Here is a 15,345-nt window from a genome sequence, read left to right on the forward strand (position 1 = left end):
GGTAGGGCATACTTTTTTATTCTCACAGTAGTTTCTATACAGTACAGCTATTCAAGAATTACTCCATTAATTTATTCTGTAAGTCTATACAATTTACTTTAAAAGTGTATTTTAGGTCATACTAATTTCAACTGGTTTAAATTAACCATGGTCATTTGGTAATCACCTACTGCACGTGCTTCTGATTAAATATACAAGTAACTTCTAACTCCTGCTTCAAGAGCAGCTCTCTTTCAGTATCACAAAATGAGAAGTGACATAGCAATAGATATGAAAAGAAGTAAGAAATTGCTTCTAACCAAGCTGTAGTATGTGTCTTAAAGTACTTCACTTTGCAAGAAAAGCACACAGTTCATCTGCAAAATTTTCAAGAAGCTGCCAAAACATTCAGAAAATCAAGTTTTTACAAAGTTTTATAACCAAATAAAGGTAACTATCTATATAGTCAACCATAACTTAAAAGAAACCGTATAAAGAATTTATAAAGACATTCTATAAAAACCATATTAACTTATTTTCTGAAGTGCTTTGATTTAGCGTTAGATGAGTTGAACTGTGAGTGCAATTTTTTTTTAATGTCTAAAATGTAATATGAGAGCAAGCACAATGGAAATGTAGTATGAGTTACCAGGAAAAGCAGCAATAAATGGAACTGTATTTGCAATTGGCACTTGGCTTAATGAACTGGCTACTCTAAGTTACAGAATTATTTGTTGTTAAAGATACAATGTCAGTATGGTGCTTTGAATTTTAAGAAAGAGAAGGCTGAAAATAGCAGACAGAGGTTTCTAGCACACTAGGTGGATGTGTCTGTAAATGTAACAGCTATGCTGTGGGATACTTGAGCAATCAGCAGTTTTAAAAAACACCTTAAAACCCAAGATACGAATGTGTTCTAGTCCGGTTGCTCCTCATGCACTTATAGGAAATATTTAACATTAAAATGGCATCAGAAAATTGGGTAGCTCTTTAGTACACAGAGTCATGTACTAATGACTGTGTAATACTCTTATAAGATCTCACGCCCTGGCTTCAGGACTAAACTTATTACAATAATCACAATCAAATTTTAGAAGTATACAGAAAAAAACAAAGATCAGTTCCAAAGTAAAGATTCTATCCCAAGGCCACAATTTGATGAATGGTTCCATATTGCAAGTGCACTAAATATTCGTCTGTTTGGTGCTGCAATACAAACTCTGATGCTGTCCTCAGCTTTCAAAAACAAATCTTCAAATCCAAAAATCAAGCTAACAGCCTTTGATTTTTAACATCTAATTACATTCTGATTAACGCCTATAAAATTGAGGAGAAATCATATTTTAAAACCAGTAGGATAGGACAGAAATTTTCCAAACCTCCTCAGAAATGAGCCAAAGCATCAGAATTATGAGGACCCATATTCTGTCTATTTTATAAGGATTTCTTCAGTTCTCTCAGGCTTTGTGGTACCTTTACAAATAATGATGCACAATATCAGCATTTGGAAGGGACCAGAAAACAAACAGAAGGCATTTTGGAAGTCACGTCCTCAAAAAAAACCCAACAACAACAAAAAAATAAACTCCAAAACAAACAGAAAAAAAACCAAAACCAAAACTAAAAGCCCCCCAAACCTGCCTTCATTAATAATTAAATTCTTTTCCAAATCCAACCAAAACCAGATGGTATCTTCCCAAAATACCAGTTGCATCTTCAAATAAATGAAGAGTGCAAGTGAATAACTTCACGAAACCTTCAAAACATGAACTGCTTAATCTGCAGCTTTGGCTCATTTTTTGCGTTTTTATTCTTCCCATGAAAATTAAAGCACTATTTCCATTACACACAAAAATAAAATCATTACTATTCTTACTGTGGGAAGAAATTGTTTACAGTTTCCACCTCTTGTAGATAGTACCGTACTGTTTCTAAAGTTCTTTTCTGTGAGTACACATGGGAAATTGTGTTCGCAATGTAGCGTAACTACTGAAAATAATTTTTCATTCATCAATTATATACAAAACTGATGGGCCCAAGGCCTCAGGAATAAACTTGCAATGTTTGCATACTGAGCACTTAAAGAACTGGCATTCAGAGGATTGTTTTCAGAGGATGTATTGCATATTAAAAGCTCGATACTGGCTACATGTACCAAAGAACATAAACTATATCCTCAAACATGTCACTTTTCTATGGCCAAGAGAGTGAAAACTCCTTCCTTACAATGCCAGCAGTTCAGTAGTTCATCACTTAAAAAGTTAGAGAAAATCTGCTCTTTTCTTCTTCCCTCCTCAGATTTAGTTCCTGCAGCCATAAACAAGTGTCATTCAGGTGGAAAACAGTTCAGTGCAGTGACATCTGGTATCTCAACTGAAATTTGGCAGCCCAAGAAGAGCACCAACAGCTCCAAAGTATCCCTGTTTGAAACAAACAGAAAAATATTTCAAGTAGGACATTAAATTCTGCACTAATCACATTTCAATGATGACAAAACATCTGGTGGACCAATGCTACAGAAAAAAATACCACATACTTTTAACATATCTTTCATAATAGTTTTTTTAAGCTTTGTGAAACAAACATTTCAACTTTATCTAGCTTAACTTTAGGAGATTTCACCCAAACCTTTCCATACACTGCAACACTCCAAGACATGTACCAGCGACTCTTAAAGCATGGAAATCAGGTTTGGTTTGGTTTGTTTTTCCTACAAGAGCTATGTATTTTAGTTGCTAAAGGTTATTCGATATCCATAGCAACACTATTCCTAAGGTACAAGTCAAAAATTTCTTAAACTAACTGCACCTCACACGTTTTAAGAATTATGTCCAAGCTTCAACACCATGTTTTGGACTGTATACTTACTTGCATACAAAAAAAATCCCACGTTCTCCTGTTGGATTACTTCCCCGCTCTGGGGAAATGAGTTGTTCTCCCTCCCTATAACTATGAAATACAGAAGTGTTTGGAATCTACTCTTGAGCAAATGGAAGAATTTACCTAAGAAAAATCTGAAGGGGGTAGAACTAACACGGAACCTTTCTGCCATTACTGCAGACACTAGCACCAGGACAGACTACTGTCAGTCTCAGGATAAAAAACAAAGGGAAAAAACTGTGAGAATTAACTGAAGGGGAACCGATGTAATGCTGTAATATTTGCAGACCAACAAACTGAGGACAGAAATCGCCAGCCCACTGCCAAGAAGCTATAGGTCTTCCAGCTGCTGCCTATGCTTTCATCAAAACAGGTTAACTCTCTCAGCATTACTTACTGATCTAGATTGCAGAAGCTGCCCAAAAGCAGGTTAGTCTCAGAGGTTAAAAGCACCACAACAGCTTAAAGGCGTATCTGTAGTTTTATGAAAGCAGTCCTTGTTAAAAGCAGTCTCAAATTTCAGGATGTTGCTCAACCTCAGTTGAGAAGTATTTCAAAGGCCTGTGCTTTAGATCTCTCTCTAATCTTTTGAAACAGTACTTACTATTATTTCCACCCAAAACCAAGAGAAGACTACTGAACCTTAGCGCGGAGCTTAACATTCTTCCTGACCCTCTCCGAAGATACAGCATGCATTGAGAAACCCTAAGGTGACAGAAGTACTTCCTTGGCAGTGAGAGCTCTCCCCACAGAACCGACACAGCACAAGAAACCTCCTCTTATCTCCAATGTTTACTGAGTACTTGGTGTCTCAGGATATCACACATAAGCGCTCCTCAATACATGCACTTTTCATTTATGGTAAAACAATACATACAGATAAATGAACCAGAGCGTACCTCATGTTCTAGAAACAAGGCCTTCAGGTGGCCTTTTGACCAGTAATCCAGTGCGTATGCAAGAAGCTTCATTGACAAAGTATTCACACGTAAAAAATTGCCAACAAACACAACTCTGTTTATTTTCTACAATGAAGAAAAAAACAAACAGTAAAGGATTAAGTCTTTTCACTGTTTAACAAAGCTTTGAAGAATTAAGCTATGAAAGAACAGACTGTTTTGAGCAAGGAAAAAAAAAAAACCAACAAACCAAAACCCCAAAATAAACCACCAACTCACAATTAAAATATGGTTCCAAAATTTTAAAAAATAGCATACCTGAGGAAAAGGAAGAACTGTGCAACCCTCAAGAATTAAAGGACTTAATTTACTGAGAAGTGGCATTTGTGTTTCAAATAAAGTGAGTATTTTCAGTAACTAAGCCAAAGAAACGGCCTAGCTAAAAGTTAAATTAAATGAAAAATACTTGTATTCGGTAGAGAAGACTCAGTGCCTTCATAGCCCTGTACAATGCTGCTTGATCCATATGCAACAAGGCAGCACTGTAAAGAAGCCGAAGACAGCAAGACATAACAGATGTTCCTCTCATCTTCAGGGCTCAATATACCTGTATACCTCAGTATACTCAGTATAAGATTAGACAAATACTAGAATTGAGCTGTGAATATTAATGAAGTTGAATGTAAAACAGTGAAAAGTTTAATTCTCTCCACTCACTGAAATATATCCAACGTTAAGTGGAAGCAACATTAAACACTGGTTTAATAATACGAGAGCAAGAATCAAAGAAAACTGAATTGTATTAGTGCTTAACATAGTGCTTCAATAAGCGCTTAATTGTTAGATGAATATTTGTATCCAAGTTACTACAAAAACTAGTATGACAATTCAACCAGTATTCAAGTGAGTAACACAACTGTTTTTCACCATATTGAGCAGTCCACAGTGAAGACAAACACACTGCGCTAAGGCACCCAGTCAAACATAATTCTGCTCTATAGCAGGAAGTAGAAAATTAAATCCACATTCTCTTTATACATCAGTTCAAGATATTAGTGTGTGGATTCCTATTAACTATTTCTTATGATTTGTAGTTCTGTGACATCTTGGAATTAGACCAAAAAACCTCCCTTGGAATAAAGCTAATTTGTGCTGTTTATGAGTTCTCATTTACACCCACCATTAAGTATAAATGGTATACATTTGCTTCAGACTCAGACTACTAGTATGTACTTTCAACTTCACCCTTATCTCTTTTGTTATCAACCTTTGCCATAAAGCAAAACAAAAAATCAACTCCAACATTAGCTCAGTACCCACAAAATTAACTTTCTTCTCCAAGACACAGATGAGACAGACATGAGACGGAAATTCAGGGAGAACTTGCAATACTGAAACCAGAAGAAATGTATTGGTCTGGCTCCTAAGCAAAAGGAGGGTTACTGCAGCTAACAACGTTGTTGATATTTCTGAGACTATCACATACATAGATTTTAAGCAGAGCTTTAAATACAGTTACCATTAGTCTTCTCTAAGAAAGCAGTTACTAAACCTCAGTTTATCCGAAGTATTCTTCCACAGGTTCTTGATTGTCCATGCTAACCACACTGAAACCGAACGCATACTGGTTCTGTTTAGCAGAGCTTTGAGAAAGATGATGACAGGAAACCGTCTCTGTACCAACCAGTGAGACGACCAGCATCAAACCAATTTAAGGCCTCAAGAGTTGGTAAAAATTTAAAAAGAATTCTTACGTAGAAACAAGGCTTTCTGTGAACTTTAATCAGAGAATAATTTCATCTTAAAGAAACTACTGGAGGCTATCAGGTTCTATGCACTGCTCAAAGCATGTATTTCAGCAACTTCAACATCTAAGTTGCTCAAGTCACATGCTTTGAAACTCTCCAAGGACGCAGAGTTCACAGTCTCTGAGTTCACGTTTCAGGGCTTAACCACTCTCACTGCAAGCATCTTTCTTCCCTTATACCAATCTGAATTCCCTTTGCTGCAAGTTGCATCCATTGCTTTCCATCCTTCTGCTGTGCATGGCCATACTCGGCAGTGTCCTCCCTGTAAGCCTCTTGATAGTGACAACCATCACAAGACTCAGCTGTTTCTTCAGGGTTAACCCAGATCCCTCAGAGTCTGTCCATACATCAGGTGCTCCACGCAGGGCTGCCTTGGTAACCTGCTAGACTTGTTCTAGTCTGTCAGTGCTTCACTTCTGGCAGTGGTGGTGGTTGGGAAGGAAGGGGAAAGAGGTCATGCCCAAACTACTGCATCCTCTGACCTGCTGGCTATGTCCTTGGCTAACACATCTCAGTACAAGGTCAGCCTTCACCACTGTGCATGTACACTACCGATTCATGTTCAGTTCAACTTGTCTGTCAGCACCCCCTTCTCTTCTGCAGTGCTTTTCCCCAGCCAGTTTGTATCCCACCTTTTGCTTTTGCCAGGAGGATGCTATTGTGAAAGATCAACAAGCTATTCTGGGCTCCTTATGCCATTAGGACAACTTCCCATCAGATCTTGACTCCTAAATACCCCCCCAAAACAATCCTGTTCTACTCAAGTCCATCTGGAGTCTCCATTCAGCTACTGGCCTTTCCCACTTACCTCAAAACCTTTCCCACTTTCCTCAAGACCTTAAATTCTACTATTTCAAAGCTGTCAGGGAAATCCTCAACCAGTTCTTCACTCATGAGCAGCTGATCCAGCACCATGCTTGCCTAGTCAGCCTGCCTAGCACTTGTCAGAAGATTGTCCCCAGCAGACAGAGAAATATAGACTGCTTGTGATCTGCCATGTTATCCTTTCTATAGTGGCTGGGGTAGACCCTCATGAGAGCCAGGACTCACAGGTCCTCTTGTACCCCATGTTGCATGTGTTTGCGTACAGAGACTTAAGCTGGGCCCACCATCATCCTGTTTTTGCAAAGGGACTTCAAAGTCCTTTCATCACAACATCCCATGCTCCTCTGCTCCTTCTTCGGCACGCTTCGGGCTCCACTCCTTAATAAAGTTAGTTTGAAGTCCACCACATCAGGTTACCCTCCCCAGTGGCAAAGGTATCTTCATCCCACTTCTCCAAATACTGTCAAAATATTCTGAACCAGTTCCTAGTTCTTTAACGCTACAGGAACTACTTAATTTCATTTATAAACGGTTTGTAAATGAATTTAATGTAAAAGGTTTAAAATGCTACATCATTTAAGCAGATGTCTAATGTAAAACCAAGTAACAGACCTATAGATAGATCATTTCCTTGTCAGAAGATTTTACCTCATTTACTGCACACATCCGGGCAATAGACCCAATGTTATTGGTGATGGTGACCAAAATGGCTCTTGCAAGATCTTCTTTACTAACAGACTCTCTCTTCTCTTTGTAGATCATATTCCCAAAACTAGAACATGAAAAATTTCCATTGAGTACAAAGTGATTAGTGTGCATTTGAAGTAATTTCAGAATGTAATTTTTATGCTCTAACAGAACTTAAGTCTCATGTTTGTTTTTAAGGAGCTCCCTATTACATGCAGCAATTTAGCAAGTGACACAACAATGCGTACATTTATTCCTTCACAGGAAACAGTCAATCTTGTTATTATAATGACCCTCTCCCAAATATTTTTATTTAGATTGTTGACTTTCATGAAGAAGCATCTACGTCAAAAAGAAGTTTTATCCTTAGGCAGCAAACCTAGTCACTGTAAATCAAGTCAATGTCTAACTCTGGCGAATCTTTTAACTCCTCATGCTTGCTTCCTCACTCACAGTATCTATTTAATCCTCTGCTATAAAAGTAAAACAGTAAAACAGAGATGAGTTGAATGGTTTTATGACAGGACACAATCTTCTGAAACAGAAAATAAACAGACGGCAGACTGCTATTTAGATTGTATAAATTAAGAGCTCTGGATTGGGACATCTGCATTACTTATTCACAGTAGGAAATTTCTTACAAATTGTGAGAAAGAAAAAAAACAAGACAAGAATCCATAGCTACGCATGACATCTTACCACTAAGGACTTTGTGCCATATCTAAGCCAGTTTGGAGAGCCTGAACCCTGATTATTTTAAAACTCAAACAGTCATTAAAGATCCCAAGAGTCTTAAAAAGTAAGTAACAAAAAGCACCTATATACAGAATGAGTTAAGATGCATTGACTAAAAGTGTAATGTTTGCACATATTAAAACCTCAGCATATGCTCTTTGAAGAGGCTTGGACTCAGACGGCTGGAGAGGGTGAAGAATTACGTTACTATGAATTAAGACCACTTACTACTGAATGAGAGCAAAGATTGAATGTACTCTCTTATGTACATATTAGTTTCACTCCAAAAGTTTACTCTTCTTACATTTCTTAAGGGTAGAGAAGCTGTAATATCACCAATAAACTTTCCCAATGAAAATAAAACTTGCAGCTATGACAGAAATCCTCTGTAATTGGTAGTAAAATACATTAATTTTCATGGTGCAAACAGTTTATGTTTAACAGCTTTCGTAAGTGAGAAAAGTAGTTAAAACATTATGCCAGGTGCCTGTACTAACCATCATTTATCAAAAAACAGCCTAAAAAAAGAGATACTGTAAGAGCAACAAAAATATCACCTTCTACTCACTTTCCCAATGGACAATGCCCCTACTAGAAGATTCTAGGAAATCAAGAAGGAATCTGCTTTGTTTTTCCTCTGCACTCCACTCTTGCCACTCCTGTGATCACCTCACATTCTCTCTGACTCATGTAAAGCTGTATATGATACATCACGTGAGGTTTCTTCAATACCTAACTAGTAGTTGCCCGTAGTTGCATGCGGCTTCAAATCTTCAGAAAAACTGAGTATATATACTTTTACAATAAAAACATAACTGCTGTTTGCAAATTTTTATAGTAGTCAAGTTCTCTCTTTATTACTAGTCTCGTTTTTGAAGCCCCTCAAACTGGCAAAAGAACGAACAAAAAGATCTCTTGCTTACCTGGATGCTACAGCCCATCCTGGCAAGCCAAATCTTTCATAGTCTCCTCCATAAATATCTCGAACCAGCTTGTCAGCATGTGTGCTGTCTCCTTTGGATGCCATTTCCAGAGCTTCTTCAAAACTTTCACAGCCCGTCAACAAACTGCATAAACCAAGAAAGGTCCCTCCACCTAGACTAAGAAAGAAAGCTAGTTGCTTTTAAATAGTATTTCCTAGGTCTAACTAACAAAATAAACAAATAAAGCCCTTCAACCTAAGATACCAAGATGTCTGCTTTCTTCCTCAGGGTTCATTACACAAACAGCTGTCAACATAGTTAACATTTACAGAAGTCACTTACAAGAAGCTAACAATACAGTAAGAGCTAACAGTTATAAACTCTCAAAACGTAAGCTTTTTCAGACTTAATCAGAGACTAAAATTCCCTAAATACCCACATCATGCCACTGACTCTGACCCCTGATCATTTTCTGTGAAACATGTGGATGTGTTTATTCATACGGAGCAAGAAGTTCACTGGACACATTATCAAAACTTAAGACAAGAATCTGTAAAACTCTCACTATGGAGCACTTCTAGCAATCATCGATTGACAAAGCAGATACTGGCTAAAGGTCTGCAATATCAGTACTATGGGGAAGGGTTTTCAATGAATGCAGCTGTAAATGAAAGATAAAATACTCCATACTACAGAGTGAGGGCAGGGATAGGTAGAAGAATCAGGGAGAAGAACCCCTTTGAAAACAGAAGGGTCATTGGTTCATAGAATAACAACTCCAATTTAGGTATTTAAGTTACCTTGTTCCAGTTACTCTTTTATAGTTGTCTTTGGAATGGACTGATAAAATACTGACTCCTGAACCAATGTTAACAACCAGCAAGGGATAGGGATCATCCAGGGTAAAAGGCATCTTTTGGCATCTCTCAGGATCTGAGGCATTTTCAAAATAATAGCACTCTGCCTGGCCATTGAAGCTGACAGAATCTATGTACAATAAGCCTTTGACAAGACAATCAAGCTCATCCAGTTTGTGCAGCTGAAGGTTTCCAATCTGTTAAAAAACAAAAAAGACAGCGTTAACATTTTCTAACACTGCTTAAACATGCTACAGATTCATGAGAATATTTGTTTAGCCTAGCTTTAAAAAGCTATCTCAGGCAACTAATTCAAGAACTTCAGTCCCACTATAAAGTCAACAAAGAATTCAGAGGTAAATTCTGAATACATCAATTAACAAATCACTATGGCTATAAACCCAGTTCTCAGACTTGAATCAAGGACAGGCAGTATAAATATCTGCTTTGCTAAACCCAAAGAAGTTTTGAGATACTCAGACATTGATTCACTGAAAAGTTAGCAACATTTTTTATCAATCTAAATTTTTAAAAATGTCACCAAAAGCCAGAGAGCATCATCTTAGTGAAAGGCACACATCCGCACATCTTTTCAAGGTTTGTGGGTGTCCTCCCTCATCTCAGAAGTGAAACAGTAATTTCTAAGATGTCAGCAGGTAACAACCGAAGAAAAAAACTTCCATGGCATCATACTAACTATCCTTGCAACTTTAAGTTGCTTCTCAGTAAGTTTGCAAACAGTGTTATCTGCTCAAAGGTATGATGGCTCTGCAGAGGGACTTGGCTAAGTTGGATCAACGTGCTGAAGTCAGCAGTATGAGAGTTAATAAGCCCAAGTGCCGGGTTCTGCACTTCAGTTGCAGTAACCCCATGCAGCACTACAGGCTTGGGGATGAGTGGGCGGAGCTGCCAGGCAGAAAAGGACCTGGGGGTGTTGGTGGGCAGCAACTGAACATGAGCCAGCAGTGTGCCCTGGTGGCCAAGAAGGCCAATGGGATCCTGGCTTGTGTCAGAAACAGTGCAGCCAGCAGAAGAGAAGTGATTGTGCCCCTGTACTTGGCACTGGTGAGGCCGCACCTCAAGTGTTGTGTTCAGTTTTGTGCCCCTCACTACAAGAAGGACATTGAGGCACTAGATCGTGTCCAGAGAAGAGCAACGAAGCTGGTGAAGGGTCTGGAGAACACGAATTATAGGGAGCGGCTGAGGGAGTTGGGATTGTTTAGTTTACAGGAGACTGAGGAGAGACCTTATAACTCTCTACAACTAGCTGAAAGAAGGTTTTAAGAGAGGTGGGTGTTGGTCTCTTCTTCCATGTAACAAGTGACAGGACAAGAGGAAACGGCTTCAAGTTGTAGCAGGGAGGTTTAGATTGGATATTAGGAAAAAATTCTTTACTGAAAGAGGGGTCAAACACTGGCACAGGCTGTCCCCAGAGGTGGTGGAGTCACCATCCCTGGAGGTGTTCAAGAAGCAGGTGGATATGGCACTGCAGGACATGGTTTAGTGGGCATGGTGGTGTTAGGTTGATGGTTGGACTTAGTCTTAAAGGTCTCTTCCAATCTTAATGATTCTATGATTCTATTAACACTCTAGGGATCATAAGAGAACCACAGGTCAGAAATCCTATGGGACGTCAGGCTCATTACAGTTCTTCCTCAGTTTTGCACATGACATTTAAGCTGCCATTCTCTCACAAAGCAGAAAGACAATTTAGGAAGGCTGCAATTTCACACCGTATTTAATCCAATTTAACTCTGGGCTTTCAGAAAATGTGATCATGCTCTCTCCCTTACCGCAGCAGGGAGTTCCAACAGTTAGAGTCTCAAATTAGACAGCTAATCCAAGAAAGACCACACACAAAGTCTATCTCTGAATCAGGTGAGCTCACATTTCAAAAGCAGCCTGCAGTTGTATTACGAAGTTGCACCATCAGACCAGACCACGCGCTGCTGAATGACATCAGTACCAGATCACAGCACCGCCAGTCCCCTCCCCTCTTCCCCCAGGTCCCTTCAGCTTTTCTTGCCATGGCACAACTGTGAAGCTTCACTGCTGAGCAGATCAGGGAACTGAACCAAAATAAAGTATTTTTGTGGGGTTTTAGATAATGAATTATTACTGCTATAAAAATTGTGACCCTACCCCATAAACAGTTGTACCAGCTCAACGCAAGACTGGCATAGGAATGGAAATACAAGCAATTTTGAAACCAAACATTTTGTGCTATTCAAAGTTGTTTTGTCTCCAGAAGAACAAGAGGTCTGCAGCCACTTTAAAACTAGGACACATGCACACTGGATACTGAGATAAGATTCTCAGTAACAACTATCTTCATACAGAAATTGCATCTAATCAAATGATGAATTTTGATCATCAAAAGAAGAGCCAAAACACCTCAGAAAAATCCCAAACCATTCTGCAGTTGAAGAAAGACAGTCTTTGAGATACCAGTTTTGTCACAGATCTCTAAACAATGCATTGAACTAAATTAATGAGGATAATCCCACCCACTAACACTGAAACCCTACCATCAAAGACTGCTTAAGAAAGAAAATCCAAAGTCAGACAAACACCTCAGCAGTTTAAGCACACTTACCACCAGAGACAACACAAGTTAGAAAACTGTTAACTTCCACAAGTGTTCTGCACTTCACTGTATCAACAGAAGCATCTAACCAGCTGTATGTTTATTATGATTATGTCAGAAAGCATATTTCTAGATTATCACACTTAAGACTGAATAAGAAATGAGTAATTAATAATCTTTAAGCATTCCCCAGTTTTTCAAAATACTGCTTATTTTAACCCATCATCAGCAAAGCTTTTAGCATCAGCTTTAGCACCAGGAAAGACAGGCTACGTACTGTGCGAAAGTCTTCTTCAAACTTGTAAGCGCCACCACCAGTGGCACAGAGCACCGTATGTAGTGTTGAAAAGTTTTTATTTCTTCCCATTTGGATAAAAGTAGGCAAATCATGAGTTGGGAATCGAATGAAGTGCAAGTTCCCTCTCCGAGTAAAAATCGTTAAGTCTTTCAGCTCAAGGTGGACATCTCGAATGCCAGTGGATCCATAGGCTACATTGGAAGTCAGGTATTTGCGGATGCTCTTCAAGCTTTCAACCTCCTCCTGCTCCTCCTCTGCAGTGATATCAATAGGTTCAAAATATGCAAGTTTCACCAAAGTTCCCCCAATGTCCATGCCAAACCATGGAAAAGCTGTGAATATACAAGAATTGATCTATTAGCTTTGTTAAAGAGCAAACGTGTAACTAAAGACTAAACCAACACTATACTTCTCAACATGAAAGGCATTAACAAAACTCCTCATAAGAACAAAGAATTAGTACTAATTTCCATTACAGGACCTTAAATATCCCTCTGGTCACAGGTAAAAATAGAAAAATGAGCAACTGTACACATGCTGTCATATATGCTCAGAAAGCCCAACTAAGAACTCCCCAAAACACATGGCATCTTCCATACCAACGCAAACAAAATTCAACCACTTCTTTTTTTTTTGGAGAACAAGGGATTAAAATAACCTTTCATCCTATGACAAGAGTTTTGATATAGTTTAGCACAGACTGCGGTGCACACTCATGAGAAAGCAGGTTCCACATTACAGCTGACAACAGCAGTAGGACAGGTGTTCTAACAGTTCTCTTTTGCTCACTCATGTAACACATCTCATTTGGTGTATGTCATCTACGACCATGATATGAATCTGCCTACATCAATAAATCTTCCAACCACATGTGGTCAAACAGATACTCAGCAAAGTCATCTTCATCTGAGTTTCACCACTGTCACCTCACGAAACCAGCGTTGAAATAAAAATTTATAAGTTTATGAAAGATCCTAAACATCCAACTGGGAAGCTCATATTTTTATTTCCTAACTGAAACTATAACTTGCTGGGTTGTTTTTTGTTGTTGTTTTAGAGTAGTTATTGGGTTTGGGTTTTGTTTGTTTTTAATATTCTGTAGAGTTTAAAATCATTTCTTCAAATGTAATTCATATATTATAGAAGCATGAAACTTAGGAACAAAACCTAAGAGATGTTAACATGTTCATCATGAGTAAGGTGTAATTATGTCAAATTTACATTCCCAGTGGGGACTCATTCTTGAGAAGAATTTGACTAAGGATTTAACTGTATTTAGTCAAGGCTGGCCATGTGGCAGTTCATTTATAACATGAGTGCAAACGTTTAAAATAAAAGAAACTTCAAAGTTGCCTCAACTTTCAGGAATGGATGTTCAGTTTGTTAGATATTAACAAAAAAGCCTGAGCCAGCAGCCAAACTCATCTTGAAAAACAAAATTTAAATACAAGGGTAAGTTCTGTGAGTAAAATGTAGCTCCAAGTGGGAATAAAGAAGTTCTCTAAACCTGATATCCCTCTATAAAGCAGAGATTTAACCATAAGACTAAGTCACAAATTAATTGACTGTACAACTGCACACCCAATGTCTTTCTACTGTGACTCTGGACAATTTGTCACCTTACTGTTTGACCACAATTAACTGATGATTTATTAAGTCCTCTCACTAAGTTTCAGGCTTTTGTAAACAATGTCACAAGATCGAAACGGAAGAAGGGAAGCTGATTCACCCAGCAAACCAGAAAGGGAAGTCTCTGTAGGAGGCAATCCAACTCGTTCAGATTTTAACTAGGACACAGCAAGCCAAGCACTGCCTAAAATACTTTGGCTCCTTCCTGCTCAGTGGGCCTACCAAATAACTAGGATCGAGTCTTCCACGACATTAGAGGGAAACAGCTGAAAGTTCAACTGATGAGCTTAAGGAAGACCTGGTGCAAGTCATGCCTCTTTGCTTGAAGATCCACCACACTCCATGATCAAGGATCCAGAAGGCTTTTGCAAATACAGAATTACTCACACCTCTAAAACTCAGTTAATGAATCTTGTATACCAAGTTAGAGACAAGGACTGCTGAACAGGAAATTCATTCCGTAATTCAAAGTGGAACGCATTTCATGCTGAAAAAATGGGGTCATGCTCTACAATATCAGTTTTCCGGGTTAAGAGAGTGATCTGAACAGTAATTTAAGGACTTTGAGACTGAAGAAATAGGTCAGTTGTCACCTCTGCAACAAACTCTGAGAAGTTTCGCATGTTACTACTGAAAATTTGTCAAAATCTGGCTGGTAAGTACACTGCTCAAGTTTCACTTGCAAATTAGAGTTCTGACAACCAACCAGGCCCACATACTGTTAACTTATTCCTTATGTCAGCAACCCAGCAGATATTACACAAGGATTGTGTATGTAAGCCACTCTTGACTGATTTATATACAGCTCTAGACAGGAAAATTAAAGCCATTTTCCAAACATAGAAGGGAATATGCACACACCCACCCCTGTGTATGGCAAACGCACAAGCAGTTGAACTGCAGCTGCAATTTTGGGACTACAAGGATACAAGATTTTTCCATGCTTGAGCTACATTTAAGTACTAGAAACACGCTGATTCTACAGAGTTAGAATGTAAGTGTATGTGGACTCAACATGGAAATCTTGTGAACCCTTTGAAGGCTGCAGCCTTCAAATCTGCTTGCTTTGGGTGCATTTTGGCTCAGGATCCATTCTATCTGGGTGCAGGAGGAATGGAGCAAACAGAAACCCGTGTGAAAACACCAGTTCCTCTTCTAATTACTGTAAAAGTTATTTCACTTGCAGGGTTAAAATAAGGCCACAGATTAATTCAGGATGGACTACTCAGAAAACAGAC

General features: G+C 38.6%; 1 protein-coding gene across 1 annotated transcript; it reads right to left on the minus strand.

The window, feature by feature from the left end:
• Nucleotides 1–2,124: 2,124 nt before the first annotated feature.
• On the minus strand, nucleotides 2,125–12,802 carry PANK3 (pantothenate kinase 3). The gene is made up of 6 exons (XM_010180927.1): nucleotides 12,458–12,802; nucleotides 9,537–9,790; nucleotides 8,737–8,913; nucleotides 7,040–7,163; nucleotides 3,759–3,884; nucleotides 2,125–2,399 (listed from the first exon to the last, which is right to left on the minus strand). The coding sequence occupies exons 1-6, from the start codon at nucleotides 12,791–12,793 to the stop codon at nucleotides 2,349–2,351; spliced, it is 1,068 nt and encodes a 355-aa protein (XP_010179229.1). The 5' UTR covers nucleotides 12,794–12,802; the 3' UTR covers nucleotides 2,125–2,348.
• Nucleotides 12,803–15,345: the final 2,543 nt, after the last annotated feature.

This window comes from Mesitornis unicolor, unplaced genomic scaffold, assembly GCF_000695765.1.
Source record: "Mesitornis unicolor isolate BGI_N332 unplaced genomic scaffold, ASM69576v1 scaffold9383, whole genome shotgun sequence".
NCBI lineage: Eukaryota > Metazoa > Chordata > Aves > Mesitornithiformes > Mesitornithidae > Mesitornis > Mesitornis unicolor.

Excerpts from the sequence above, each read along its gene's own strand:
- PANK3 (XM_010180927.1), bottom strand. The coding sequence starts at position 12,793 with ATGGACATTGGGGGAACTTTGGTGAAACTTGCATATTTTGAACCTATT. Across the intron at positions 7,164-8,736 it reads GGATGGGCTGTAGCATCCAG|TTTTGGGAATATGATCTACA; the intron begins GTAAGCAAGAGA and ends TTCATGTTCTAG. Across the intron at positions 3,885-7,039 it reads GGATGTGTGCAGTAAATGAG|AAAATAAACAGAGTTGTGTT; the intron begins GTAAAATCTTCT and ends TCTTCATTGTAG.